The sequence below is a fragment of the Cervus canadensis genome, chromosome 30, assembly GCF_019320065.1.
Source record: "Cervus canadensis isolate Bull #8, Minnesota chromosome 30, ASM1932006v1, whole genome shotgun sequence".
NCBI lineage: Eukaryota > Metazoa > Chordata > Mammalia > Artiodactyla > Cervidae > Cervus > Cervus canadensis.
Window position 1 is genome coordinate 34,149,361 of NC_057415.1, and position 25,432 is coordinate 34,174,792.

Sequence of the window (25,432 nt, forward strand, 5' to 3'; positions counted from 1 at the left end):
CATAGAACCTTCCAGATGAGAGATGATGGCAGAGGTAGAGAGCGGGACCCAGGATGTCACCAACCCCACACTGGGTCTCTCTCTGACAGCAAGTTCCTCAAGGCTCCCCAGGCTTCCTTCTGTAGGGCAGGGTCTGAGTCCAGCTTCTTCTCCAACTTCGGAGTCACCAAGGAAGGAAGCGGTGAGCCGTTCACCACCCCCTTCCCCCAGCTTGACTTGGGGATGTGTGTCTCCTCCCCTCTGCTCGTGTCTCCTCCTCCACAATGACTCAGCACAGAGTCCTGCTTCACCCTGGTGCGGCCTCTCAGGAAGGCCTCGTGTAGTTCCCCACCTTAAACCGAGGTGGCTGAACGAGAGCGCCCTGAGTCACACGTCTGGCCCGTTCCAAGATGGTTTCTATCCTGCCACCCACACGTGGAGCCGTGTCTCCACCCCAGATGGGAACCTGGGGCCTCACCAAGAGTTTGCAGCCTGCCTCTCTCTTCTGCTTTTGGAACGAAGGGGATTTCTTTCAGTGAACACCTTTCCACTCACTGGGATGAGCTTTACAGATAGTTCATTTAGGCTTCATAGAGACATTGCTGCCTTTCATAGAGATGGGGGAGGGGGATGTAGGCAAAACAAACATCTGTTGCCTCCCTTCTTTCTACTAGCTCTGAATAACCCGTGTAGGGCGTCATTAGACAAAGGTGACCCAGCAGGATTGACTGTGGGAGGGTAGCTCAAAGCTGACCCTGAAATCTGCACCTCCACGCTGATGCGCAGTGTGTGTGTTGTCATTCCAGTGCCTCATGGCGTGGGAGTCGATCATCCCGCTACTGCAGGAGAAGCAAGAGGCCAAGTAAGCCCCTTCTCGGGACCGAGACTCTCCTACCTACGCAGGGCCTGGCACCCACCCCGGAATGTCCCTGCGGTGCCGGACACGCAGCACCGAGACGACAACCACAGCAGCATCTCCCCTCGGTGTATTCCTCCCCCCACCCCTTTGTCCGACAGTTGTTTCCCATGAGTATTTATTCCTTGGTGGAGTCCATAAAGGGCTGTCGTCATCTCTCGGCGGAAGAAGCGCGCCTCCGTGTTGTGTAGGAACCTGCTCGGCGGGACACTCCGAAGATTTGAAACTGAGGCACACGTCAGCCCTCAGCTGACATTCTGACGTCTCATTACAGTCCCCTCTGTGGGGCCAGCAGAGTTGCCTGCCGAGGAAGACAGCCGGGTCCTGCTTCGCCAGGCCATGAGGAAGGCATGAACAGGAGGCAGCTCTTGCTTTCTGTGGAAGCCCGGCCGCTCTGACATTGGCCTCCGTGGGCCTTGACTCGTCTCGGCCTGGAAGGTGGTGTTGGCGCCTCCAGGAGAAGTCCCTAATGTACATACAGTGGCCTGTGTGGCTCTGAGTGTGGCCAGCTGCCTGCCCGTCATGAGTGACACCTATGTTACGGTTTCTGGTTCATGTAGGACCGTTTAAATCGGTGGCTTGGTGCATCCACGCTCGAGCCAGCCAGCCAGTGTCCTTGTCCTCATGCCAATGCCTTGGGGAGTGGAGGGAGCAGTGTTCCCCAGACTCGTTTTCTGACACTAAAATGTAGTAGATTGGGAGCTATTTTGTGTAAAATGAAAAAAAAGGGTGCATTTTTCTCTGTGATGTTCTTCACCGTTCTTTTGCTTGTTAAATGTCATCAGGGTAGAGAGACAGGCCTGATAGGGGTCATCTGTTGTCTTGAAGTTAGAATAACTGAGTTGTTGAGAGTTGCTGAGGTCAGCGGGCGTATACCAAGCCCCACCTCCCATGTCCGCTTTGTGCAATTTGCCTTTACCTCACCAAAAATTGCTAGTTTTAATGTTTCCTCCTGTGTCCACTGAACGTTTGGGCAACCTGTGGGGGAGAGGCTGGCGTGTTCTTAGGATATAGTCAAGGTTTGTAAACTCTAGTGTGAATGAATGCTCTACATGAAGTGCTTTAACTTTACTGTTTCCTAGTCAGAAGAGCCTGCATCCAGATGGGCCTCGAAGATGACGTGTGTGACAGCAAATCCTTTGCTTCTAGTTAAGCTCACATCTCCTCCTGGCTCCATTTGAAGCCTTCATTTCAGATTCATAGCAGGTTTCCTTTACAAATGTGTCAACACAAAATAGACAAAAAGGATCTCTTCCTCCAGCTTATTATCTTTCCCCTCTTGAAGTGAAACTACCTATGTCATGTTTGTGTTCTTTTGTCTGTGGCTCATCTCTATAAAATTACAAATCTGAGCCTCAAATAAGTGGTAGTATTATTTTTGTTTGTTTGGTTGTTTTTAATGAAATAGCTGTGCTGAGACACTGCTGTGTTTTCAAGTGAACCTGCAAATGCTGGTCAGCATGCAGCCTCCTGAGGTCACTGCATCCTGCTTCCAGCTGCAGAGTTGATCTTGGGGCAGCCGTTGGACAGCCCAGAAGAGCTTGGTTCTGTGTTCATCATGTCTGAAAAAGTCATGGTTGAAGTGATAATGTGTGTGTCAGTTGGTACTTTCTTGCGCTGTTAGACCCCGTTCGTGCCATTCTAAAATCCTCTGATATGAATCTTCCTTTTGGTACAATTAGAGATGATTCAGTGGAGAAAAAGGGTAAGAACAGTTCATTGACCCCGAGGGGTGATTCAGTGTTTCATTCTACCTCTAAACCATCCAATTGGTGTGGCTGTAGTTGAGTGGGTCCAGCCTGACAGCTTGCTGGTAGAGTCAGGGTGTGTATCTGATCGTGGGTTGTTGATGGCCTTCTATGGATATTTGGCAGAAGACACTAGACTGTCCCAGAGGTGAACACTCATCTTGGCAAACATGCGAAGTCTTGCCTGGTGGAATGTATGCTTTAAAAATGCCCAGCATGATGAATGCTTGGGAAGAACCGTGGAAGGAATTACAGGAAGACTAGACTCTAGTCTGCTGCTACTGGCCAGAGCCCACGGACGTTCCTGTGGGAGGTCAGTTGGGCAAGAAGGCAGCCCTTCAGAAGAAACCCATCAGGCTCCTTGCTGGGACGTATGGAGATGGGTGGGGTGCACAGGCATCCTCTTTCATGATTGGAGGCAGAAGACGGGTTCTGAAGCATTCTAGGCGCCTTGGGCTTTTGTCTTTCTCTGTTTGGTCCCTCAGTGAAGTGCCTGTGCTTTAAGCCTCCAGGGAGAGCTGGAATGAGGCAAACCAACCTCCAGCGTGCCGCTGTTAGCAGAGCTTGGAGGACCAGGGCACCTTGCAGCCTTCCTTGGAGGAGTGGTCATTCCAGAAAATGAACCTTTGTCCCTTACTTCTGGCTGGCATCTGATGAGGTGAGGAGGCTGGCCCAGAAGGCAAGGGACAGTAGGCAGTGGTGGAGGCTCTCCAGCCCTTCGCATCCCCATGGGTCCCACCACTGAAGGTCCGCAGCCCCAAGCATTCACCTCTTTATCTCCATCATCACAAAGGTGATTCCCCATGAGAAGCATAACCCAGAGACCTCTGTGCCAAAGACTGCCTCCTAGAGGGTTCGTCACCCTATCCTTCATGGCTCCACAAAGTCGTGAATCACCAACTCCTGTCTTGTGTTTATTTTCCAGGAGATGTTTGCTTGAGGATGTGTCTTAACCTTAGACACATGTGGACAGGTTGAAACTTGAGTACATAGCAGTGGAGTGGAAAGTCATCCCTGTTGACTGTCCCTGGGCTGGGGAAGTGGAAGTTTCCATTCACCTGCGTTAGAAGTCCAGGCTAGGGCAGAAGAGAGGACTCGTAGAAACTGAGCAATCTTAGAGATGCAGGTGAGGCTGAATAGAGCAGTGGTGATTTATAGCATTTTCAGGACACTGCTCTTCCTTAGCCCGTGCTGGATTGCCAAGAAGGCTGTCAGCTACTGTGCTTAAAGCAAGGAACCTCTGCTCCTGCTCAGGCCAGGTTCGGGGTTGGGTTTTATCCTTTATTAAGACTTAACGATGATTCCTCAGATGAGTGCGATTATGGACGTGACTGGCTCGTATTTCTCTGTGCTGCTCATTGAACCCGCCACACACCTTTCTTGAGCTGAAATAACAAAAACCAGCACACCTCTGGGGATGGTGGTGAATGTAACCTAAGTGTGTCTTCATGCCAAATTTCAGCCACACCCAGAGGGTGTCTTACGTGTTGTTGAGTTGAATGTGTTTTCTCAGTCGCCATCCACAAGGGGCAGAATAAAAGGCACACGGGGCCCTCATTGCTTGCGAGGCTGCCGTTTGTGTTGGAACACCGGGCAGTTCAGTCCAGAGAAAGGCACCCGCCATGTGGCTGTCTGCATGTGGACTTGCTCTTGGGACGGTATCAGCCCAAGAGGCACTCGGAGTTTGTATGACTTGGCCCTGCCGTTGACAGCATTGAAGTCGCGGGCACTTGATTCTGTTTTGACGCCATTCACTGAGTCTCATGAGACTCCTTCTTTGCTCTGTGTCCTGAGCTGGCGAGAGTGAAGGGAGAGCAAAGTCCAGACTAGCCTGTCTTCTGAGCCGAAACAGCCCTTTAGAGCAGCCAGGGTGAAGCCCAGTTTCAACCCATCCCGAGACCCAAACAGATGAGGCCAGTGTAGGTCTGTGTGTGGTCAGGGTAGGGCACACCGGTCCTGGTCCCCGCCTTCTCACTCATGGGCTACTTTCAAGGTCTGTGGAAACAAGGTGATCTCATCATCAGGCTGGGGTAACACAAAATTATGTTGGGGATTTGGGTCTACCTTCTCCCTTTCCAGATCCTAAAGGGGCCACCAGGTGGAACATACCCGCTTACCCGCTCACTGACTCTGGTCTCTTCCGACGGCATTTTCTCTCAAATTTGCCTGCCACCCTCTGGGCCAGACCTACAGATGGAGCTGGGTGTGTTGGAGCTATTCACCTCCTTACGGTTTTGAATTCAGTGAATTTAAGGAACCTGATTTTTCATCAGCCCACCCAGTAGGTAGCCAGCTTTTTAGGTTGAGGGTACTTGGTCTCCCCACGTTGCACAGATCGGCGCAGGGTTGTCTACGTTAGAAAAGCTTTGGGGGAGGGGTGTTACGGGGGTGTGACTGTTCTCTCAATCATACATGTTTGAAATGTTCTCTGGGTATGACTGTCTAACCCTTTCTGTGTGGCAAAAAAAAAAAAAATGTTATCCAGGTAGTTTTTACTACCATAGATAGCCTGTAAATAAGTGCTTAGAAAAAATAACTCTAACAAACCAGTAAGATATTTGTCTCATTCATAAACATTGTGTATTTAGCACTTGAAAATCAACAAATCCAGACTTTTGGACATGCCACAGACTGTTAAAAGCCTAACTGTACTTTTTGAGAATTTGTCAACACCTACTAATATGCCTTATTCTTCAACTACTGTTTTTTAGATTCTGGATAGAAAAGAGTTTTTAGAGATGTAATCAGTTGTTCAGTTTAAACACTTGAGGCCTAACCTAGCCAGTCTTCATTCCTCTTAAAGAAACAAGCCAGAAAGTGAGGTTCATAATTAGGGCTGCCTTTTGGGAAGAGAAAACTAAGTATTGCTATTGCCAAATGATATTTTATTATAATGTCAGGAAATACAGGGACCACAAAACCTTTTTTGTTGTTGTTGTTTTCAAGTGTGAAAGATGCATTTAGTGCCTTTTGGCACATTTTTTATTGTAGAGGATATTATGGTATCAGCATCGACAAATCACAGATACAAAGAACTCTATAGATGATGACAATATTAAAGGTTTACCCCGATTCTGTAGAACAGCTATTTTAAAAGATACCGTGGGGGCCTCCGAGTAGCGTATTTTACATAGAAATTCTCCACAGGTTGAAATGCCAAAAAAACAACGAACACATGGTGTTGACTCACATAATTTAGTCCTTTGTCGTAGAGCTTTTACTATTAATAAAAGCCAGCGATTGGGTGTCACACAATGCACCTCTCCAGGCAGTGTGGCCCTCTCACCGGGTGATTCTGGGCCCCCTGTAGGCCGGGTGTGAGCAGGTAACCCCCGCCAACACCGCTGTGTGACAGGCTGGCTCACAGTCTCAGACCATCCCTCCAGTCACAGATGATGCTGGAAGGAGGGAAGGGGGATCACTTTTTCCCCAGTGGGGAAGTGAGGAGGAGATAGTACACTGCAAACAAAAAATGTGACCCAGTGGGACGAAGGGAGGCCTGTGTCAAGTGACAAACCAGCATCTTGGAACAGTCAGCGCCATGCCCTGGGCACCCCGGGGATTCGGTCCTGCCTTGTACCGCCCCGTCCTCTGTCCCCGTGTGCCTGTCCCCTGGATGTCTGTGTGTCGGGGATGTGTTCAGACATAGGGTACATCTGATATATTCCCATGAAATAAACTGCCAGCAAACTTTCTAACTTTTAGCTGTTGGGGGGCGGGGGAGGAAAAAAACCAAACCTTTTTGCTTAGGTCATGTCCAAATTATCGACTGTTTATTATTTGAGAAATCATTCTTTACATTTAAAATTTTAAAAGAAAATCCTTGAGGTATTGATGAAGTCCTCCGTGTAAATGTGTTGTTCTCTTCTATCCATGCTGCCATTAAGCCAAATCAAAAGCTGTGAAGAAAAAAAATGTGCTTGAGAATGTGTGTTGTAGATGAGAAAGTGATTTACAGATCAAAGTCTTTGTTTCATGAAACTACCAAACTTTAAAAAGAATGTCACCTTTTTTTGTTTGTTTATTACGGAACCCAGAGATTATAAAAAGAAAAAAAATTCTTGTTGCATTTTTGATGCTGGCATGAGGTTTTTGTCCACTTTTTTTCATATCTGTGTAAAAAAAAATTCTGTCCATTGTTTATTATGGGATTAGTATTACATTTCAAGGTAAAACGAATTTGTATTGCTTGATAAAAACTATTAGCTTGTAAATTTTAAAAAGGTTTCTTTACCTCAATTAACTTAAAGTAATGGACCAATAAACCTATAAAAGATGCTTTCTTTACCTTGAGTCATGTTCCATTTGTACGGCTTTATAGTACAGAACATGCATGACTCTTAATCCTATTTTCTTATTTTCTCTAAGGAGGTATCCATTTATAGGCACGAATCAGGATATGCAAAGCAACAGGAAAAAATACCTTTGAACTGTTTTATTCTTCATTTCTATCCTCAATTTACCCTCTCCTACATCTTACAAGATGGCATTGATCTGAGAAGATGAAGAAACCACCTACTGTCCATCTGTAACTGTGATTGGCAGGAAGGCTGGCAGCTGGCCTAGGTAACTACATGAAGGATTTCTTCCCACTTAATCTCATAGCAAAGCACAGTGTCATATTCTGAGTCAGAGCCAGTCATTGCCTATTTTTTTTTTTTTGATTGCTATTTTTAAAAAATCTGTAAAGAAAGAGGAAATATCTGTGGTTCTCTAGCGCATCTGAGTGTGTTGTAAATCAGAGACCACAACGCTCAGTTAAGCTTACCTAATGATGGCCATGCACTGGAAATAGACTTCTACTGGTGCTAACCTTGGCGTTTTGATAGTAGACATCATTAATATAAGACTTCAGTCACACAAAGTGAGGCAGTGAGGTGTGGGGCGAAAGATTTCAGATCAAGTCTTAGCTTCTCCACTTACTAGCTGTGTAGTTTTGGGCAAGTGCCATCTCTCTGAAATTCAGCGTTATTATCTTTGAAATGAAGAAATGCCTTTCCTGAAGGGTGGCTGATAGGACTAGCAATAATGTCTACAAAGCACCTAAGTGTGCTGGGCCCTCCTTATGTCATAACCCTTATGGGAAGACTTATCCTATTACTTGTTCAAATACAGCCAATTTAAATATCAGAGATGTTCCTGTAAGAATCTTTCCTGTGTGCTTTACTGAAAATTTATTTGTTGCCAATTGAAAATTTTAAAGGGGGGTATATAGTTTTTTAAAACTGTTTTCCTTTTAAGAAGATTATGAAAAAAAATAGTGTGCTGGAGGACTGTAGTCAGGCTAAAGGTCTGGGGAAATAGAAGGGAGTGGATGATCAACTAGAAGTGATAGAAAAGGAGATGGATTTCAGTGGTGAGGCAAAGAGGTCAGAGATGACTTGGTGATTTCCAGCCTGGGAGCTGGGAGGTGATGCCATTTACGGAAATATGAAATCAATCATCAGAAAAACATAAAAGATGGAGGCTTAGATGGTGGGGTAGGAGAAGAATTTGGTTTGGACTTACTTTTGAGGAGACCCAGCGGGAGGTGCTGACTAGATTGTTGGAGAGAGAGTTCTGGTAGACTAGATTACCTGGGAGGAGAACCGAGGGCAGGAATTAGGGATCCTGGGAGAGGTGGAGGGGGGCTCTGGGAAAGTTCGAAAGAGAAAAAGATCTCCGTAGATTAGAATAGTGGTTCCTAAGCTTGAGAACTTGTGAAAACACCAGTTTGGAGGCCCCACCCCTAGAGTCTGATGGTATTTGTCTTTCTGATTGACTTTGCTTAGTATGGTAAGCTCTAGGTCTCAGATCAAATTAGAGAATTTGCTTTTCAAACAGGTTCCCATTGGATGTTGATAAAGCTGATCCAAGAACCACACTCTGAGAACTAATGGTTTAGAACATCTGCTGGAAGACCTGGAGAAAGCTGAAAAGGTTTGAAACTACTACCCTGGTGACAGGTGGGGTTGAAAAAGAGTCAATACTATGGTGGTGTGAGCCCAGCTTAGGTGAACACCCACAAGTTTATGGCAGGGTCAGTATGGACAAGTAAGGAAATTTTTCTAGATGTTGAGAGCAAGCTTGAATGGAGAAGCTAGTGATTAGATTCATTTAGGTGGGGGTACTGGTCAGGGGCTGGGGTGGAAGGCAAGGAGTCAAGAGGAATGACCAAATTGATGAGAGTTTGCCTAGAGCATGGCCTTGAACTCATCTTCCCCATCCCATGTTCTGTGCTCCTGTTGCCTGTCTCGGCAAGGACCTCTGCCTCCTTTCTAGTTGCCTGAATCCTAAATCTGAATCATTCTTGCCTCCATCTGCCTCACTTTCTGCAATTCATCCACTACCCACTCCTGCTGACCTCTAGCTTCCAAATATTCCCCCAAGTCTGCCTAACCTTTCTCCATCCTCATAGCCTCTTACCTAGTGTCAGTCCACCATCACCTTCACCTGGATTCCTCAACAGCCTCTCCGCTTGTCGCTTTTCTGCAAGTCTTGCTCACCCCTTCCAAAGCCAGTTCCTTCTCAGTGCTGCCAAAGTCCTCTTTCTAATGTACAGATGTAAGCATTTGACATTCTTGCCTAAAACCATTCAACAGCTATCCTATTACTCTAAAGAAAAACTGATTTTTCCTTTTTAAAAAAATTTTTATTGAAGTATAGTTGATTTACAATGTTAATTTCTTCTGTACAGCAAAGTGACTCAATTATACACACATACACACACATATATATTTTTTCATATCCTTTTCCATTATGATTTGTCACAGGATATTGAATATAGTTCCTTGTGTTATACAGTAGGACCTTGTTTATCCATCCTATATATAATAGTTTGCTAAACCCAAACTCCCATTCCTTCCCTCTTTTACACCACCCCTCAGCCCTGCCTTGGCAGCCTCCAGTCTGTTCTATGTATCTATGGGTCTGTTTTTGTTTCATAGATATGTTGATTTGTATTGTATTTTAGATTCCACTTTATAAGTGATATCATATTTGTCTTTCTCTTTCTGATTGACTTTGCTTAGAATGATAATCTCTGGGTCTATCCATGTTGCTGCAAATGGCATTATTTCATGCTTTTTTATGGCTGACGAGCATCCCACTGTATATATGTACCACATCTTCTTCATCCATTCATCTGTCAATGGACATTTTAGGCTTTTCCTTGTCTTGGCTACTGTAAATAGTGCTATGAACATAGGGGTGCATGAATCTTTTTGAGTTATAGTTTTGTCTGGGTATATGCCCAGGAGTGGGATTACAGGATCATATGGCAAGTCTAGTTTTTGAGGAATCTCCATACTGTTCTCTGTAGTGGCTGTACCGATGTACATTCCCAGAAACAGTGTAAGAGGGTTTCCATATCCTCTCCAGCATATGTTATTTGTAGACTTTTTAATGGCGGTCATTCTGACTGGTGTGAGGTGGTAGGTACCTCATTGTAGTTTTGATTTGCATTTCTAAAGAGAAACTTTTTAAAAAAAACTCATGTATTCACTTTGGGTTGCGCTGTGTCTTTGTTGCTGCGTGAGGGCTTCTCATTGTGGCTGTTCCTCTTATTTTGAAGCACAGGCTCTAGGCATATGGGCTTCAGTAGTTGCAATGTTTGGGCTGTAAGGCACAGCCTCAGAAGTTGTGGCACATGGGCCTAGTTGCCCCATGACATGTGAAATCTTCCCGGACCAGGGCTCGAACCTGTGTCCCCTACATTGGCAGGCAGATGCTTATCCACTGTACCACCAGGGAAGTCCCTAAAGAGAAACTTTTTAGAGGCTCTGTTTTTGATGTTCCTCCTCACTGTCCCAGCTCACCTCTTGATTCCAGCCCCCTGGATACCTCTCCCTCCATCCCTTTTTTCTCCCTTCACATTGATTTTCTGTATTTGGGGATATTTTCACCTTCACGTCTTCCAGCATGTTCCTTCTGCCTGGAATCTCACTCAACATCCAGCCTTGGTAACTCATCTTTCCAGTTTTATGCCACTTCTCCTGAGAAGTTTTCTCTGCACTCTTGGATTTGGGTTATATGAGCCCTTATGTTAGTGTTCATTATAGGATACACGACTACCTGTTGTTCTGTCTGCTCCACCCACTAAGTCAGACACTGGTGGGGTAGGAGCCGTCACAGGTTTGCTCTACCTCAGCACCTAGCATGGTGCTAGGATCCAAGCAGATGTGCCTTGAAGTTTTGGACCAGTCTGTGCAGGGCATCAGTGATGATAACAGACTCTGAGCCCAAATGCTCTGAGATTTAAGTGCATTCTCTAGCTTTAAGTTTTACCCCAGTCTGAGAATGCCATGTCTGAGTTCTAGAGGGAAGCTGACCAAAGAGACAGTGAGTCACATACTCATGCTATGAATGTTGATTTATTAGGAGGTGAGTCTTTTATTCACATAATTAAAAAAATAAGTACCTCAAAATAATGTTTTGAGATATGTTAGCATATCTCCCCTCTCCTTTCACACCTCTCACTTTGGGAAGTACTGTTGACGGAAAGTATTCCTTTGACGAAAGCCTTTTTGATAATTGCCTGCTTAAAAACAACAGTACCAACAAAACTATGCTGACTTCAAATGCCTGAGTCCTAGATCACTCCCAAGTTATTCATGGCTAACAAGGCCTGAGGGAAGAAAGCTAAACTTTGTTTTCAAGGTTCTGTTTTAATTTTTAAAATACTGAATGATGTTCACTGTTGGCAGTTCTTTTGAAAATTCCCTTCCTCACCCCCCTCAGGTGGATGACTGCCTTTGCGTTCTCACACAGGACTCCTGGGTGACTAGTTACCGTGGTTGGAGCCCCCAGAACATTTCTGGAAAAAAACTGGCTTCCATGTTGGGTAAGGCTGTGCCTGTGGCCTGTGTATCTCCCTTGAAAGTTCTCACTCTACTGTCTGCAGAACCCACCTCTGCTTAATAGCAACGTCTGAAAGCTGAGAAAGTATCTCCATCACCAGTTACGTGCTTTCCCCCACCCACCCAGGACCCCTGAGCCCCAGCAAGTCATTCTGAGGCCGACTCTGGCTGGAACTTGGGTTCCTTGAGCAATGGATTGCTGTGAACACCAGTTCCTGGTCCTGTCCTTGGTCTTCAGAGGGAGTCTGGCTGTTGCTGGTGTTTCTGGCTCCCGCAGATCAGCACCTTCATTTCTCTGTGATGTCTCCAGGCTGCAACCACGAGGCTTGCTTATAGGCCACGATGCTGTAAGAATTTATAACAGAGAATTACAGGAGAACAGCTGGAATGGGGAGGGAGGGTCTCTAGCCATCTCTCAGAGACTCTGTCCATAATACGGAGGGCCCTTTGCATCTACATTTTCCCTTTCTCGGAGCCTCTTCCCATCTCACTTCCGTCTGATGATACACTCCCATGTGGACCCGAAGCTCAGGCTTCACTCATCCCAAGCAGAATTAATTGCATCCTCTTCTGCCTTTCCATTGCCCTTTTCTCTCTTCCATAAATCATTAGGTTGTTTAAAAATATTGGGAGATAAAATGGAGGCCTAGGACTGAAGAGCTGAAGTTGAAGTCTTGAATCTGTGTGACCTTTGGCGTGTCCTTCAGCCTCTGGTGTTCTCCTTTTCCCAACTGTTTGAGCTCTAGGAACCCCAGGTTCTAAGCTGGAACACAGTTCTTCCTAATGGATGGACCACATCTGGAGCTACTGGGTGGGGGGTGGGCAGAAATCCAAATCCTTCTAAGGAAAAGCTTTGTAGAAACTTCCAAACACAGATTCCCCACCTTCTGTGACCCCAGGGCTCTCCAGGGAGGAGCACTCACTATTCTTAAAGCTCACTATATGACAGAGCTGGCAAGAGGCAAGTAGAGGCAGGCAGCCCAGGACCCCATGAACTGTTCCAGGCCGACTCCACAGCTCACCCTAGCTGTGGGACCATGACAGCACAGCCACGTGGTTGGTGAATTATTTTAAGGCAGGACAAGAAGGCTTTTCAACATGAAGATTCTCTGCCCATGTGAGTAACTATCTCCTCCGCTTTAGTGTGTATTGCGTGCCTATATTGTGTTAACTTGATCCCCTTAGAAGATGCAGGAATTCCTACTCGCTGGGAAAAAAAAAGAAAGAATTTCTTCCTGGTGCCAGTAAGATAACTTCCCGGGAGATAACATTCCTTTCTCAACCTTGTAATAGGTCACAACCCACTGCTCACCTTGTTGGACTACATAAACTGTCAATATGTTACTTTGGTTTGTCCCCCACCCTGGTCCATATTGGGAAATGTTTAAAAATTGAAGTATGTTAATTTATAATGTGTTTTTTCAAGTGAAAAGCAAAGTGATTGGATTCTCTTCCATTATAGGTTAATAGATATTGAGTTCCCTGTGCTATACAGTAGGTCCTTGTTTACCTATTTTATATATAGTAGTGTGTATATAGGAGAAGGAGATGGCAACCCACTCCAGTATTCTTGCCTGGAGAATCCTGTGGACAGAGGAGCCTGGTGGGCTGCTGTCCATAGGGTCACACAGTCGGGCATGACTGAAGCGACTTAGCAGTAGCAGCAGCAGTGTGTATATGTTAATCCCAAACTCTTAATTTATCCCCCACCCTGTCCACACTACGTTGTCTCACAAACATATAACTCTGACTGCGCCTTGGCATCTTATAGGTAGAACACTCCTCGGAGTTTCCTGAAATTGTCTCCCTCTGGGTTATAATCCTTGGATTAGCAGGACTAAAATTTTCTATTTCTTCCTTAGGTTGACTGTTGATCAACTTTTGTTGATTATGGTGGTGGCCAACCCCTGACATCCTTCCAGCTCAACAAGCAGCTCCTGGGCGGTCAGTAAGTGCTGGCGTCACACCCCCTGACAGATTGTTCATTCATGAAAGACTCTGAGTAATTCTTATGCACTAAGCCTCTCTGCTGGACACAGGGTACAAGGTCACTCAGACAGGCGTGGTCCCTGCCCTCAGGGAGCCCATGGTCTAGTGATCAAGCGTGTAAAACAGATCATCACTAAGTAATCATCAACTCTCAGGCTCTGAAGGAAAAGTATAGGAAGCTTGGGGAGCATATCATAGAAGGATCTAACTTAGATTGGGAAGGGAATTTTCTCAAATCCTCTTTGAGAAAATGGTGTTCAAGTTAAGACCACATCTAGTGATATTAAGAAAGAGGTGTAGGGTGTCAGGCTTGTCAGTGGTAAAGAATCCGCCTGCCAGTGCAGGAGACACAGGTTTGATCCCTGGTCCCGGGAAGATCCCACATGCCACGGAGCAACTAAGCCCATGAGCCACAACTACTGAGCCCATATGCCACAACTACTGAGGCCCGCATGACCTAGAACCTGTACCCTGTGACGAGAGAAGCCACCGCAGTGAGAAGCCCCTGTAGGAATGAAGATCCAGCCCAGCCAAAAAAAAAAAAAAGACATGTTGTCTTTTGAGGGGGAGGCTCCTGGGGCTGAAGCATAGAGCAGGGAGGGTGGTGAATGGGAGGAATAGGAGGCTGGAGAAGACAGTGAGGCTGGATTATGCAGGACCTGTGGTCCACCATAAGAGGTCCACCATATGTGGTCCACCATATGCAGGACCTGTGGGGCCGCCACAGTGGCTCTCAGCCTAAGAACTGTGAAACCAAGTACAGAGCTTTGAGTAGGAGATGATGTGAACTGAGGTCCACTCTAAAGAAATTTCTCTGGCCACCTGGTAAAAGGAGGGTGGATGGATGTGGGGAGACTGGCTCAGGGGTGAAGTTGATCCCCCAAGTGCTTTGGACTAGGGGGTAGCAGCAGTGGGGGTAAAAAATAATCAGTTTGAGGCATATATTGGAGGTAGAATCAATGAGGCTTGATGGATGGGAGGTACGGGAAGGTGAAGAAGCAGGAGGACTTTGGTGACTCTCAGATTTCTTCCCTGGCTGAGTGTGATGCCATTTAATGGGATGGGCAAGACTGGAGGGGAGCAGATGTTAGGAGGGCGTCAAGGATGCAATTTTGGAAACTGAGATGGTAATTTGAAATTTTGAAAATAATTTAGATTGCTTTGAGATTATGAAGTGAGAAGACAACCCAGATCTGAGCCCCAAAGAATTCTTCCATGTAGAGATTTGTAGAGAAGTCAGAGAGGTAGGAGAAGGAGGTAGAGGTAGGGAGAGGAGGTGTTAAGAAAGCCAAGTGACAAATGCCTTCCAAGGAAGGAGTGACCCACAGTGTTGGGGGCCAGTGAGAACCGATGGGGAGAGGATGGCAGGGAGTCCAGTGTACTCAGCTGTGAGGAAGTCAGATCTCAGCGCAGCCCTGGAGGCATTGAACAGGAAGTCAGTCTGGAGTGGGTCGAAAGTGAACGGGAAGTAAGCAAGTGCAGACCTACGCGGGAGAACATGGCTGGGGGGAGGAGGAGGCGAGAGGGTGGCAGACCACGTGTCAGTTCTGATAGGAAGAACTCAGGAGACGGAGTTGCTAAGTAGTACAAGTAAACTCAAGTAGCTTCCCTTGTAGCTCAGTCAGAAAAGAATCTGCCTGCAATGCAGGAGACCCAGGTTCAATTCCTGGGTTGGGAAGATCCCGTGGAGAAGGAAATGGCAACCCACTCCAGTATTCTCGCCTGGAGAATCCTATGGACAGAGAAGCCTGGCAGGCTACAGTCCATGGGGTCGCAAGAGTCAGACATGACTTAGCCACTAAAACACACAAGTAAACTCTAAGGGGAGAGAGGGGTCCCAGATACCCAGGGGCTTTTCTGAGACACAACGTCAAATAGTGTCTCAAAGACACTATAGTAATGTCAAAAAGAACCAACTGCCTGGGTTCACATCCTGTCACTGCCCCTTATTAACTCTGTAACCTTTGGCAAGTTACATAACACCTTAGATTTTGTTTCTTCATCTACAAAATGGGGATAAAATAGTAATTGCTTCAGAGGATTGTTTGAGAAGGTTAAAACATATGAAACATTCAAAGTAGTGCCTGGCACATGATCAAGGCTGTTTACATGTTTGCTATTATTATCTTTGAGAGATTGAGGGAGAGGAACAGGATGGGTGCGAAAGAACACAGGCTTAGAGGTCTGCTTTGAAGAAGATGAGCCTATTCACTTCTGATGGCCTCCATGAACCACAACGCAGCAGCTGAGTGCCTGTGTGATGAGGGGTTGGGGGCTTGCGGATGGGCAGAACCAGACAGACATTCCCTCAGCATCTCCCTGCTGCACATAAAGAAGAGTGAGGAGGAGAGGGCAGGTTCTCACAGTGCCATGGAGTTGGCTCACTTCGGTACTAGGACGGGCTGGGGCCACAGTCACTTACTGCAAATGAGCTGTTGGCAGCTGGGCCCAGGAACCTCTCCTCTCCACCTTCTGCCCTCCACAGCTGTCTCCACTCCCTGCTGTGACATGTCTTCCTGGGCTTTTCTGTCATTGGAATGTAGCTCTTCTTTCTGCAGTTCAAGAGTTCTACTGGTCTTTCCTGTTGATCGTGCTTAATGATTGGTGGTGCAGCCTCGGCCGCTTGAAAGAATTTTTCAGGATTTTGTTCATTTAGTGACTTTGCAGAGGGAAAAGTACTAGAAACACTCCCTTTCTACCACAGGTTCTCAGCCTTGGTTATACATCCGAATAAACTGGAGAGCTTTAAAAAATTCCTATGCCCAGGCTGTATCCCAGATCAACTGAGTTAGAATCTCCATGGGTAGGATCCATACGATAGTAGTTTTTTAAATCTCTCCAAGTGATTCCAATGTACAGCAGGCAAAGGAGGCTTTGTTAGCACATGAGTCCCTCTACTGCTAAATGTCTCCAACAGAGGCATCTACCTGAGTGCCTCAGTTCACGTAAGCATTACTACTTACGATTGGTTCAAGATACTGACCCGACTTCCTTGGTATAAGATGATGAAAATCCTGTATATCTTAAAATTCCATGCACACAATGTAGGACTGGGCCCAAGTCCATTGGGGTGAGGTGTCCCCACCTGCTTCACATACCCCAAAGTCTCTTTAAAAAGGGAAAGCAATGAAACTGTAGAAAGGGACCATTTATTGCATATTCTCATTGCTTTTGTTTGTCTGTTTATATCTCTAGCTATGAGATATTAACTAGTCTAGTCAGTCTTGTTTTCTTTTGTTGTTTTTTGTTGATCTGTTTAGGTCAGAGAGACTATTTCAAACAACTGCCAATCAAATAGGACTGGATAACTTCCAAGTGGCACAGTTATTAATCCATTACTCACTTGGACAAACAGCTGGCACTCCAGAGAATTGTGGGTCAGATCTAGCTAAGTCCAACCCATTCAGCCAAGACACTCATGAAAACAGGGAAACATGAAAAGGCCTAAGGGCTGGGCAGTTTGAAAATGAAAACTGGCCAGAGACAGCACTGGTAATCAAGTCTGCTGTTTTGCACAAATTCTCTCAGCTGTTTGATCTTATTTTCTCAACTATGAAATCAAAGAACCCTCATGATTGATGGCTTCTGTCTTAGGAGGCTCAACTTTCTATGCAAGCACATCAACCTATACAATGTGATGTGAAAATTCAAAAGCGGCCCTTTTCACCATCTACTTCCCACTTTTTCCAACCTCCCTTCAGCTTTTTCCAACCTGCCTTCAACTCTTCTACTCTGCAGCCTGTAACACCACCATTAATGATATGGAGGGCTCCAGTGTGCTACTAAGCAGGTCCCTTTAAACGCAAATCTATATCATGTCCCTTGTATCTTACTGCGAATATCTTTATTGCGTTCCTTTCTCCTCTAGTGGGATTGATACAAGCGTGAGAAAAGGGCCTAAACAGACCAAAGCTCAGCTGTCTAATATGTAGCCACTAGTTACATTGGTTTCTGAACTCTTGCATTCAAATGGAGTCCAAGTTGAGATGTGCTGTCAGTATAAAACACATACCAGATTTCAGAGACTTATTTCAAAAGAACTCATTGATTTTGTAGGTTGATTACAAAGATATTTTGGAGCTGTTGGGCCAAATCAAATATATTATTAAAATTATTTCACTTGTTACTCATGTTGTTTTTAAATGTGGCTACTAGAAAATTTAAAATCATATAATATGGCTTGTGCTTGTGTTTTTGCATTTCTTTTGAATGGGGCTGGTTGAAGACCAGTCTATTTCATGTGGTCCATATTGATGATAACCTCAGCTGGCAACTTTCCCCATGGGCCTTTGTATCTCCAACCTTCCTCCTGCCTGTTATCTCCCAGAACCTAAGCACTCTTGTTTTACAAATGAGATAATTTCCCCAGAGAGGTCAGAGGCGTTACCCTTGTCCTGCAGAGGTGCTCAAAGCCTTCCCAAGATAAAGAGACAAAGAATACTTGAAAGTGAGGCTGGATGACTGTCACCTAAAGGAGACTCAACGAGGTCTGAGTGATTCAAGAGGGCTTCTTATCCCAGCCTCTGATTACAAGAACGTATATGAGGCTCCTATTACAAAACTGCCAGGAAGTGAGCCAGCGCGTTGAGGCCCTCTGTTTATGACTTAAGGGAATTCCCAAATGACCAGATTGCTAGTTTGGAAGAACAGAAGTTTTTCTTAGTGGGAGAGGCTACTCAGAACCCGTTGTGTAAATGTGAAAAGTAAATACTTTACGATAATAGGCTGGAAATGCTCCAACAGTCCTTGACCTCAGCCCCAGCCCAGAGAGCAGGAACTGCTCCTGTCTTACCCAATCGGGAGGATGGCCAGGAAGGAGAGAAAAGAGGAGAGTGCAAAGCAGGTGCCGATGAACTTCTCCATGGTGAGCTGATAGATCTTGTTGTACAGGGTGGATGTCACCACCCCAGTCAGCGTCAGGGACAGCTGCAGGATGACGAACACCTTTCCTGTGGAAGGGACTGAGGTTACCAAGGTTACTGTGCTGTCCCTCCGTGTTCCCTGATAGCTGAGTCTCTGGGAGGCTCTCCGCAGCCCCCTCCCCTTCCCTGACTCCCTCTGTGTTCACAGCTCGTGTTACCAGGATTCTGGCCTCCATCCATTTGGCTCTTCCCATAGCCCGGGGGTAGCAGTATTTTCCTTTGACTGGCTTTTCCGTGGCAGACCCTCCCGGTCTCTCCCCTGCTCCTGCTCTCACTCCTTCCGCCCTGGATGGACACTAGTGTGTGCCGTGTCTGCAAGGAGCTGCTGGAGCTCTCTCCTGTGCCTTCTGCCAGTCCAAACCCTGTGCCTCAAACCAAGTGGCTCTGAAACCTCTCAGATTCCTTTCACTCACCGTAAGAGGAACCCTTGATGAGTTTGGACATTGCTGATCGGATGGTTGTGATGGGGATGAGAGCGAAGAGCATGATGGCCCGAGCTGGAAAAGAAGCACATGAGAAGACTCCTCACTGGAGCCCAGCCCTGGCCAAAGAGTAAATCAGAATAACAGAAAAACCTCCCTTAGAAGCCCCCTCCCACAGTCCTTTCCCAGGGCAGACTGACTCCCTGAGCTCTCGGATGGAGCTGTAGATGCTGCAGACCCATCTTGAAGGTGGCAAGGCACCGGGGACATGGTGACAGGAGGTGAAGGGCGTCTTTGTTGGCAGAGTTAAGTGGTTTCTAGGGAAATGGAGCTGATGTCACTCAAGTGACTTACAGCTCCTTGCCTCCCAGGAGAGAGGTGTCTGCCCTCACCCTTCATCATCATCTCTGGGACATAGTCCCAGTACCTTTGGCAAACTGCATCCAGAAACGTGAGTCCCTAACACAGCTGCCTCACCGCCTCTTTCCCTCTACCCCTGCTCACCATCCTGATGTGGGGTGTGTGTGTGTGTGTGTGTGTGGCAGGGGTGCGGGGGTGGGGTGGGGTGGGAGAGGCTAGAAGTGGTGCAGAGGGAGAAGTTACTCAAGCCCTTGCACCTGGCCTGTTTAACTGGGAGCTGGCTAAAAGTAATCTAACCATTTTCTGAGATGTTTTTCTGAGCCGTGTGACCTCAAAGGAACAGTCTAGAGTTGTTCCATTAGCCACTAGCCAGTCACATGACTACTTAAACGAAATAAAATAAAAATTTCTGTTTTAGGTGCACTAGCCACATTTCAAGGGCTTGATAGCCACACATGGCTAATGGCTGATTGTATTAGGTGGAAACATTACAGAACATTGCTATCAGTCTAGAAAGTTCTATTGGAGCACTGGTCCAGAGTGCTCTGCTTGCGGTTGTCTGTGTCCTCAGACAACTTCATTCTGCTTCCTTGAGGGAATGTATATTGGTTGTGGAAGGCATTTATGGAGAATTTTTCTCTCTCTTTGAAAAGCCAGTGCTTGACCTGAAATGATTTTAATTAAAGGACCTTTTCAGCTGGATTACTTGAAAATGTTTTATCCCTTTAAAATCGTGGAGAAGAAACTCAACCCCATCTCTTCCACTCAGGGCCATCCTGAAGCCTCTCCTGACTCCCGGCACCACTGACCATCCCTCCCTTGACTTCCTAGAGCTACGGCCCCCACTCTGATTACATCTCAATGGGCAACACAGATAACACAATATAGACAGACTCCAGTGCACACAATCCTCTGTCCCCTGTGCCTCCTAGGTAGCAGACATAATCTCTGGTGCTGAGCTGACAGACCACAGCACCTCGGGTGTATGTCCCATTACTTGGCGGATCAGCAGTGTCCTCGTCCTGCCTCCCCAAGAGTGCCAGACTCACCAATGTAGAACATGTATGTCTCTTTCACAAAAGCCAAGAGGAGCGCTCCTGACGCAAAGGAGACCATTCCGATCATGATCATGGTGGTGTCCTGGAAGCAGCGGGAGAAGACCAGCACGCCCAGGAAGCTGGTGATGAAGATGGTGTAGCCGGAAGCCATACCATAGCCCACCTGCACTTGGTTCCAACTCAGAGGCTCCCTCAGCACAAAAAGCGGCATCACGTCCACTGTGCCCACCACGGCCAGGTCATAGATGATGGCGCCCACAAAGAGCAGGGCAAGGATGATCTGTCTGGGCTTAGCCATTGCAGGAGGTGAAGGGGGCCCCACCACACTCTGCTTGTCTGTCTGATCAGGGTCCAGGGTGTTATACCGGCCGACGGTGCCGGGCACTATATCCACGGCCTTGCGGGGCTCGGACTCGGGGACCTTCAGCACGAACAGGCTGTACAGAAGGGCGCAGGTGGCACAGCCTACACTGCAGGCGGTCAGCACCAGGCCCTGCTTGGAGTGCCCCACCATCTGCTTGAAGAGATGTCCCGAAACCATGCTCCCGCAGAACCCCGCCAAGCCCAGGATCAGGTCGATCACAATGAGGCGCAGGGAGCGGCGGCCCTCGGAGGAGCCGAGGGATCCCAGGGCCATGACCCCCGACCAGAAGGCGGAGAAGCCGCCGCACAGCCCCTTCAGCGCGGCCGCTGCGTACAGCATCTCCACGGGCCAGTCCAGCAGCACTTTGAGCAGCAGCGCGAGGCGGGAGAGCAGGAAGCCCAGCAGGGGCACGCAGATGGAGACCTTGCGGTGGTAGCGGTCGCTGAGCCAGCCCAGCCCGTAGGCCGACAGCAGGGGCGTCAGGCCCATCACCAGGTTGTAGATGATGTAGAAATTGGAGATGGCCCTCTGCTGTTGGTCCTCGAGAGCCCCCCGGGGCGACGGGCTGGAGCTGTGATTGGAGAAGGTCCCGACTCCGAAGGACGCTTTCACCACGAGGAGCAGCCCCGCGTCGTAGAGGGAGGCGGCCACCTGCGTGGAGGCCACCACGGGCTCGATCCAGGTCCACACCTGGAGGCGAGGCAGGGGGCCGCTCCACGGGCAGATGCACCCCTGGCCCATGATAGGGTCTCTGATAGCGGGATGGAGGGGCTGGTCGGCTGGCGCTGCGGCTGCTATTCCCGAGGGCTGGGGCTCCGGGTACGCGCGGGAAACGGGGTGAGCTGAGCTGAACCGAGCACAGGGCAGAAGTGACAGCAGCCAGCCCTGCGGTCCAGTGACCTCCCGGACCGCGGCCACACCTCCCCGGACCAAAAAAGGCCACGCTCCGCCCCCGCGGGGGCAGCGGGCCTGGCAGCCGCCCAGGGAAGCCACGCGTCCGGGGAGCGCACAGCGAGTCCCGGCCGCGTCACGCTGCTCCGATCCGCGCGCAGGTCGCTGGGCGCTCGCTCCCCTGGGACTTGCCCAGACCTGGCTTGAGTCCCCCGGGCAGGAAGCAAAATTCTGGAAGGCAGTTTGGAGTAAGCAGTGGGGTGCCTAGGAATCCGCCTGGCATCAGTGGAGGGGGAGGGCAGTGAGGTTTTATTTAAGGGGTTTAAAAGTAACGGGGACCTACATGCGTAGCGCCAGACTTCGAGAGAAACAAACAAACCCTCAGGAGCGCTAATCTCTCTTTGATTTCAATCTTGTAGATAAATACCTAGCCGCGGGATTGCTGGGTCATAGGGTAGTTCTGCTTTCATTTTTTTGAGGAAACTTCGTTTTCCGTTGAACCTGCCCCACTTTCCTTTCACAGCACCAATGCGCAAGGGCTCCAGGGTCTCCCGGCCTCACCAGCACCCCTATATCTATTCTGGTAGAGCCATCCGGAGAGGAATCAGGTGATACCTCATTGTGGTTTTGATTTGCATTGCCCCGACTATTAGCGTGTCTTTTCACATGCATGTTGGCCGTTTGTATCTCTTCTTTGGAGAAATCTCTGTCCAAAGACTTTTTTTTTTTTGGTCTAAGTCATTAGCACACTTTTGTTTTACGACTGAATTGTAGGAATTCTTACACATTTTGGAGATTGTCTTCCTTTCAGATATGTGGTGTGCACTATTTTTCTCCCACTCTGTAGATTGCCTTTTGACTCTGTTGATTTTTTCTTTTGCTGTGCAGAAGCTGTTTCGCTTGATGTCGTCCCACTTGTTTATTTTTAGGTTCTTGAAGAGAGATTAGCACTCCTGTAGCACTATTCACAATAGCTAAGATATAGAAGTGACCTAAATGTGTATTAATGGATGAGTGGGAAAAGAACATGTGGTATATAAATATAGCTGAATGTTTTTTGGCCTTTAAGAAGAAGGTGGTCCAGTGGTTAAGAATCTGCTTTGCAATGCAGGGGACGAAGGTTCAATCCCTGGTCAGAGAACCAAGATCCCACCTACTGAGGAGCAACTGAGCCTGTGTGTGCGGCAAAAAGAGAGTCTGGGCGCCGCAACAAAGATCCTGCATGACCCAGTGAAGAACCTGCATGCCGCAACTAAAATCCAATGCAGCCAATAAATATTTTTTTAAAAAGAAAGAAATCCTGAGATTTGTGGATTCAACATGGATCAAACCTGAAGACATTATGCTAAGTGAAATAAGCCAGTTGTAGGAAGACAAATACTGCATGATTTCCCATATGAGGTACCTAAAATCGTCAGAGTGGAATGGTGGTTGCCAGGGATGGGGGTGGAGGGAAGAAGAAATGGGGAATTACTAATCAACAAGCATAAAGTTTCAGTTAAGCTAAATACAGAAGCTCCAGAGATCTGCTGAACAATGTTGTATTTATAGTCAGTAACATTACACACGTAAAGGTTTGTTAAGAGAGGAGCGCTCATGTTAAGTATTCTTACCATAATTAAAAAAAAAAAACAAAACACCTCGGGAGAAGCTATGCTTAGCCCTTCCTTCATACCAAAGACCTCTCAGAGAAGAGTCCTGCTTTGAGCACCTGAATTAATGGGCCCGGAGCCAGGACAGGACCCAGGCCAGCATAGATCCCAGCCTGGAGGCTTTGGCCTCAAATCACAGGACTGACAGAGGGGGAGGTCCTGTCAGCCCGGCATGTCCCTACAAATGCTAAAACTGGACTCTGGCAGGGGCAGATTCCACAAAAACAGAGTCACCAGGATTATTTGCTTCTGAGTAAAGTCCCCGGGACCCTTTCTCTTTTCTTTGCAGTTCTTCTTCCATTTCATGGGCTCACTGCCTTGGGCTAAGTGGAGATGGGTCTCCCTGTCCGCCTTGCTGCCTGTACCACTCCTGCAAAGTGGACCAGGGTGGTGGGTGGTGCAGGGGCAAAGGTGCCCCACAGACAGCAACGCTTCTTCTTCGGGATCATCCCCAGGGGTAGAAAGTCAAAACACTCCAGCTTTCTCCCTGTCTGCTTAACCCTGACCCAGCGCGGGCAAGCAGGAACCTGAAGTCATACAAGGGACAATCAGATCTGCACGGAGAGTTTATAAAGTCAAAAGGATAGCGTGCCTGTGGGAGTAGGGACTAAACTCTAAATGATCTCATGTAGATGTGCACCCTTCAGACAGTTTTTAGATGAGCTATAATCTTCTCTACCCCTCCCTGTGCTCAGGGCCCTGTGTGCAGGTCTAGTCAGCTCTGCCTTCTACAAAGAGAACGTCCCGCCTCATCTCCCTAACAAGCCGGGCAGTCCCTCAAAACGCCCACACTGCCCTCTTGCACTCCATCACGGAGGCCCACCTTGGGAGGTGCTGGTTTCACCCAACCCATGCCTGGCTCTCCCACTCCATTCTTAACCCTGTTCTTCCAGAGGCCACAACAAACAAAGCAGTCCGAGCAGCCTGTACCTGTAATGGGCAGAGGCTCCAGGGGATGGATAGCTTGTGGAGGAAGATGGTATTCACCCATCAGATATGGCCGCCAGAACAACAGCTTGGACCAGATGGATCACTTTAGCGATTTAATCAAGAGGTCTGTCTTTTCTTGGGGCCACAGTGCCTAGAAGACAGCCCTAGAGGTCTGGGAGGGTCCATAGGGTCTCACTTTTTCCCATACTTTGTGAAACCAGGGAAATTTGAGGGGCCTCTGAGAGATTCATGCCCAGTCCAGGACACATTTAGTGGTAGCTGTGTCATCATGGTGCTAGCCAGACCTGGGACCTGAATTCTCTGGCCCAGAAATGAACTATTATCAGGGCAATTGGCACCTCTCCCAGTTTAGGCTACTGAGGTTTGCATTGTATTTTTCATGATATCCCACTCCTCTCTCCATCTCTGAAGCAGGCTCTAGCTAAGTGAATGCCTGGCTGTCCTGTGTAGTCTAGGCTACCAGCAAGTATAGCCCTTAAGCCAAGTTGAGGCCTGACCCTGCCACTTTAGTCTCTAGCACAAGTCTGGCTTTATTCAACTGCAAAGGTTAAATTCTCACTTTTTTGCATTGATAAAGTCACACTGTTTGAGGAGAAAGGGACATGTAAAAAGGAGCAGCAACATTTACTGAGCCTGTATTATGTACTAAGCAATTTACAGGGGCTTCCCCAGTGGCTCAGCAGCAAAGAATCCATCTGCCAATGCAAGAGACAAAAGAGATGTGAGTTCGATCCCTGGGTTGGGAAGATCGCCTGGAGTAGGAAATAGCAACCCACTCCAGTATACTTGCCTGGGAAATCCCATGGACAGAGGAGCCTGGCGGGCTACAGTCCATGGGGTCGCAGAGTCAGACTAAAGTGACTGAGCACATCCAAAGCAATCTACACGAATAAATTTCATCCCCCACCCCCCACCAAATGTCTATAAACTAGTTTATCACCTCATCTTATTGGTGGAGAAACTGAAGCCAGAGAGGTGAAGTTATTCACACAAGATCACACAGCTAGGAAGTTGGGGAGCCAGCATTTAGCACTTGTCTTTGAAAGCCTGTAGCTATGGGGAAAATATGGTGACAGGGAATGTTATTTGAGGCATCCTCCCAACCAGCGCAGGAATGTGGAGAGGAGCAGGAACACTTAAGTCATGAGGAAACCTTTCTTGATCAACAATATATTGCACAAATGGAGAGGACTCAGAGGAGTGGATGAAATGTATTGATTGAATGTGTATCCCAGGCACTTCTCAACCAAACAGGACATCTGTTTTCTCAACAGACGGCCCCCAAAGAAAGGAACAGTCAGTCTTTGTTTGGAAAATGCCTTGGGTTGTTTAGAAGGTGAAAT

General features: G+C 47.5%; 2 protein-coding genes and 1 long non-coding RNA gene across 4 annotated transcripts in view; 2 read left to right on the forward strand and 1 right to left on the reverse strand.

The window, feature by feature from the left end:
* Positions 1-6,930, forward strand: part of SNX30 (sorting nexin family member 30) — a 111,418-nt gene extending 104,488 nt beyond the window's left edge. For both annotated transcript variants that reach the window (XM_043453817.1, XM_043453818.1), the window contains exon 9: positions 786-6,930. In XM_043453817.1, coding sequence (XP_043309752.1) covers positions 786-845 — 60 coding nt within the window. In that variant the 3' untranslated portion in view covers positions 846-6,930. The remainder of the gene's footprint in view (positions 1-785) is intronic.
* Positions 6,931-10,975: 4,045 nt separating this feature from the next.
* On the reverse strand, positions 10,976-21,471 carry SLC46A2 (solute carrier family 46 member 2). The gene is made up of 4 exons (XM_043453816.1): positions 20,223-21,471; positions 18,805-18,888; positions 18,262-18,418; positions 10,976-11,825 (listed from the first exon to the last, which is right to left on the reverse strand). The coding sequence occupies exons 1-4, from the start codon at positions 21,334-21,336 to the stop codon at positions 11,768-11,770; spliced, it is 1,413 nt and encodes a 470-aa protein (XP_043309751.1). The 5' UTR covers positions 21,337-21,471; the 3' UTR covers positions 10,976-11,767.
* LOC122432078 lies at positions 11,784-24,850 on the forward strand. Its single transcript, XR_006266718.1, has 3 exons — positions 11,784-12,597; positions 13,343-13,428; positions 22,010-24,850. It is a non-coding gene; the product is annotated as an uncharacterized LOC122432078 (long non-coding RNA).
* Positions 24,851-25,432: the final 582 nt, after the last annotated feature.

Bases quoted from the DNA above. Each gene is read 5' to 3' on its own strand.
- SLC46A2 (XM_043453816.1), bottom strand. From the start codon at position 21,336: ATGGGCCAGGGGTGCATCTGCCCGTGGAGCGGCCCCCTGCCTCGCCTC. The intron at 18,419-18,804 runs GTGAGTGAAAGG...TCCCTTCCACAG, and splicing joins CATCAAGGGTTCCTCTTACG to GAAAGGTGTTCGTCATCCTG. The intron at 11,826-18,261 runs GTAAGACAGGAG...AAATTCTTACAG, and splicing joins CTGGCCATCCTCCCGATTGG to CATCGTGGCCTATAAGCAAG.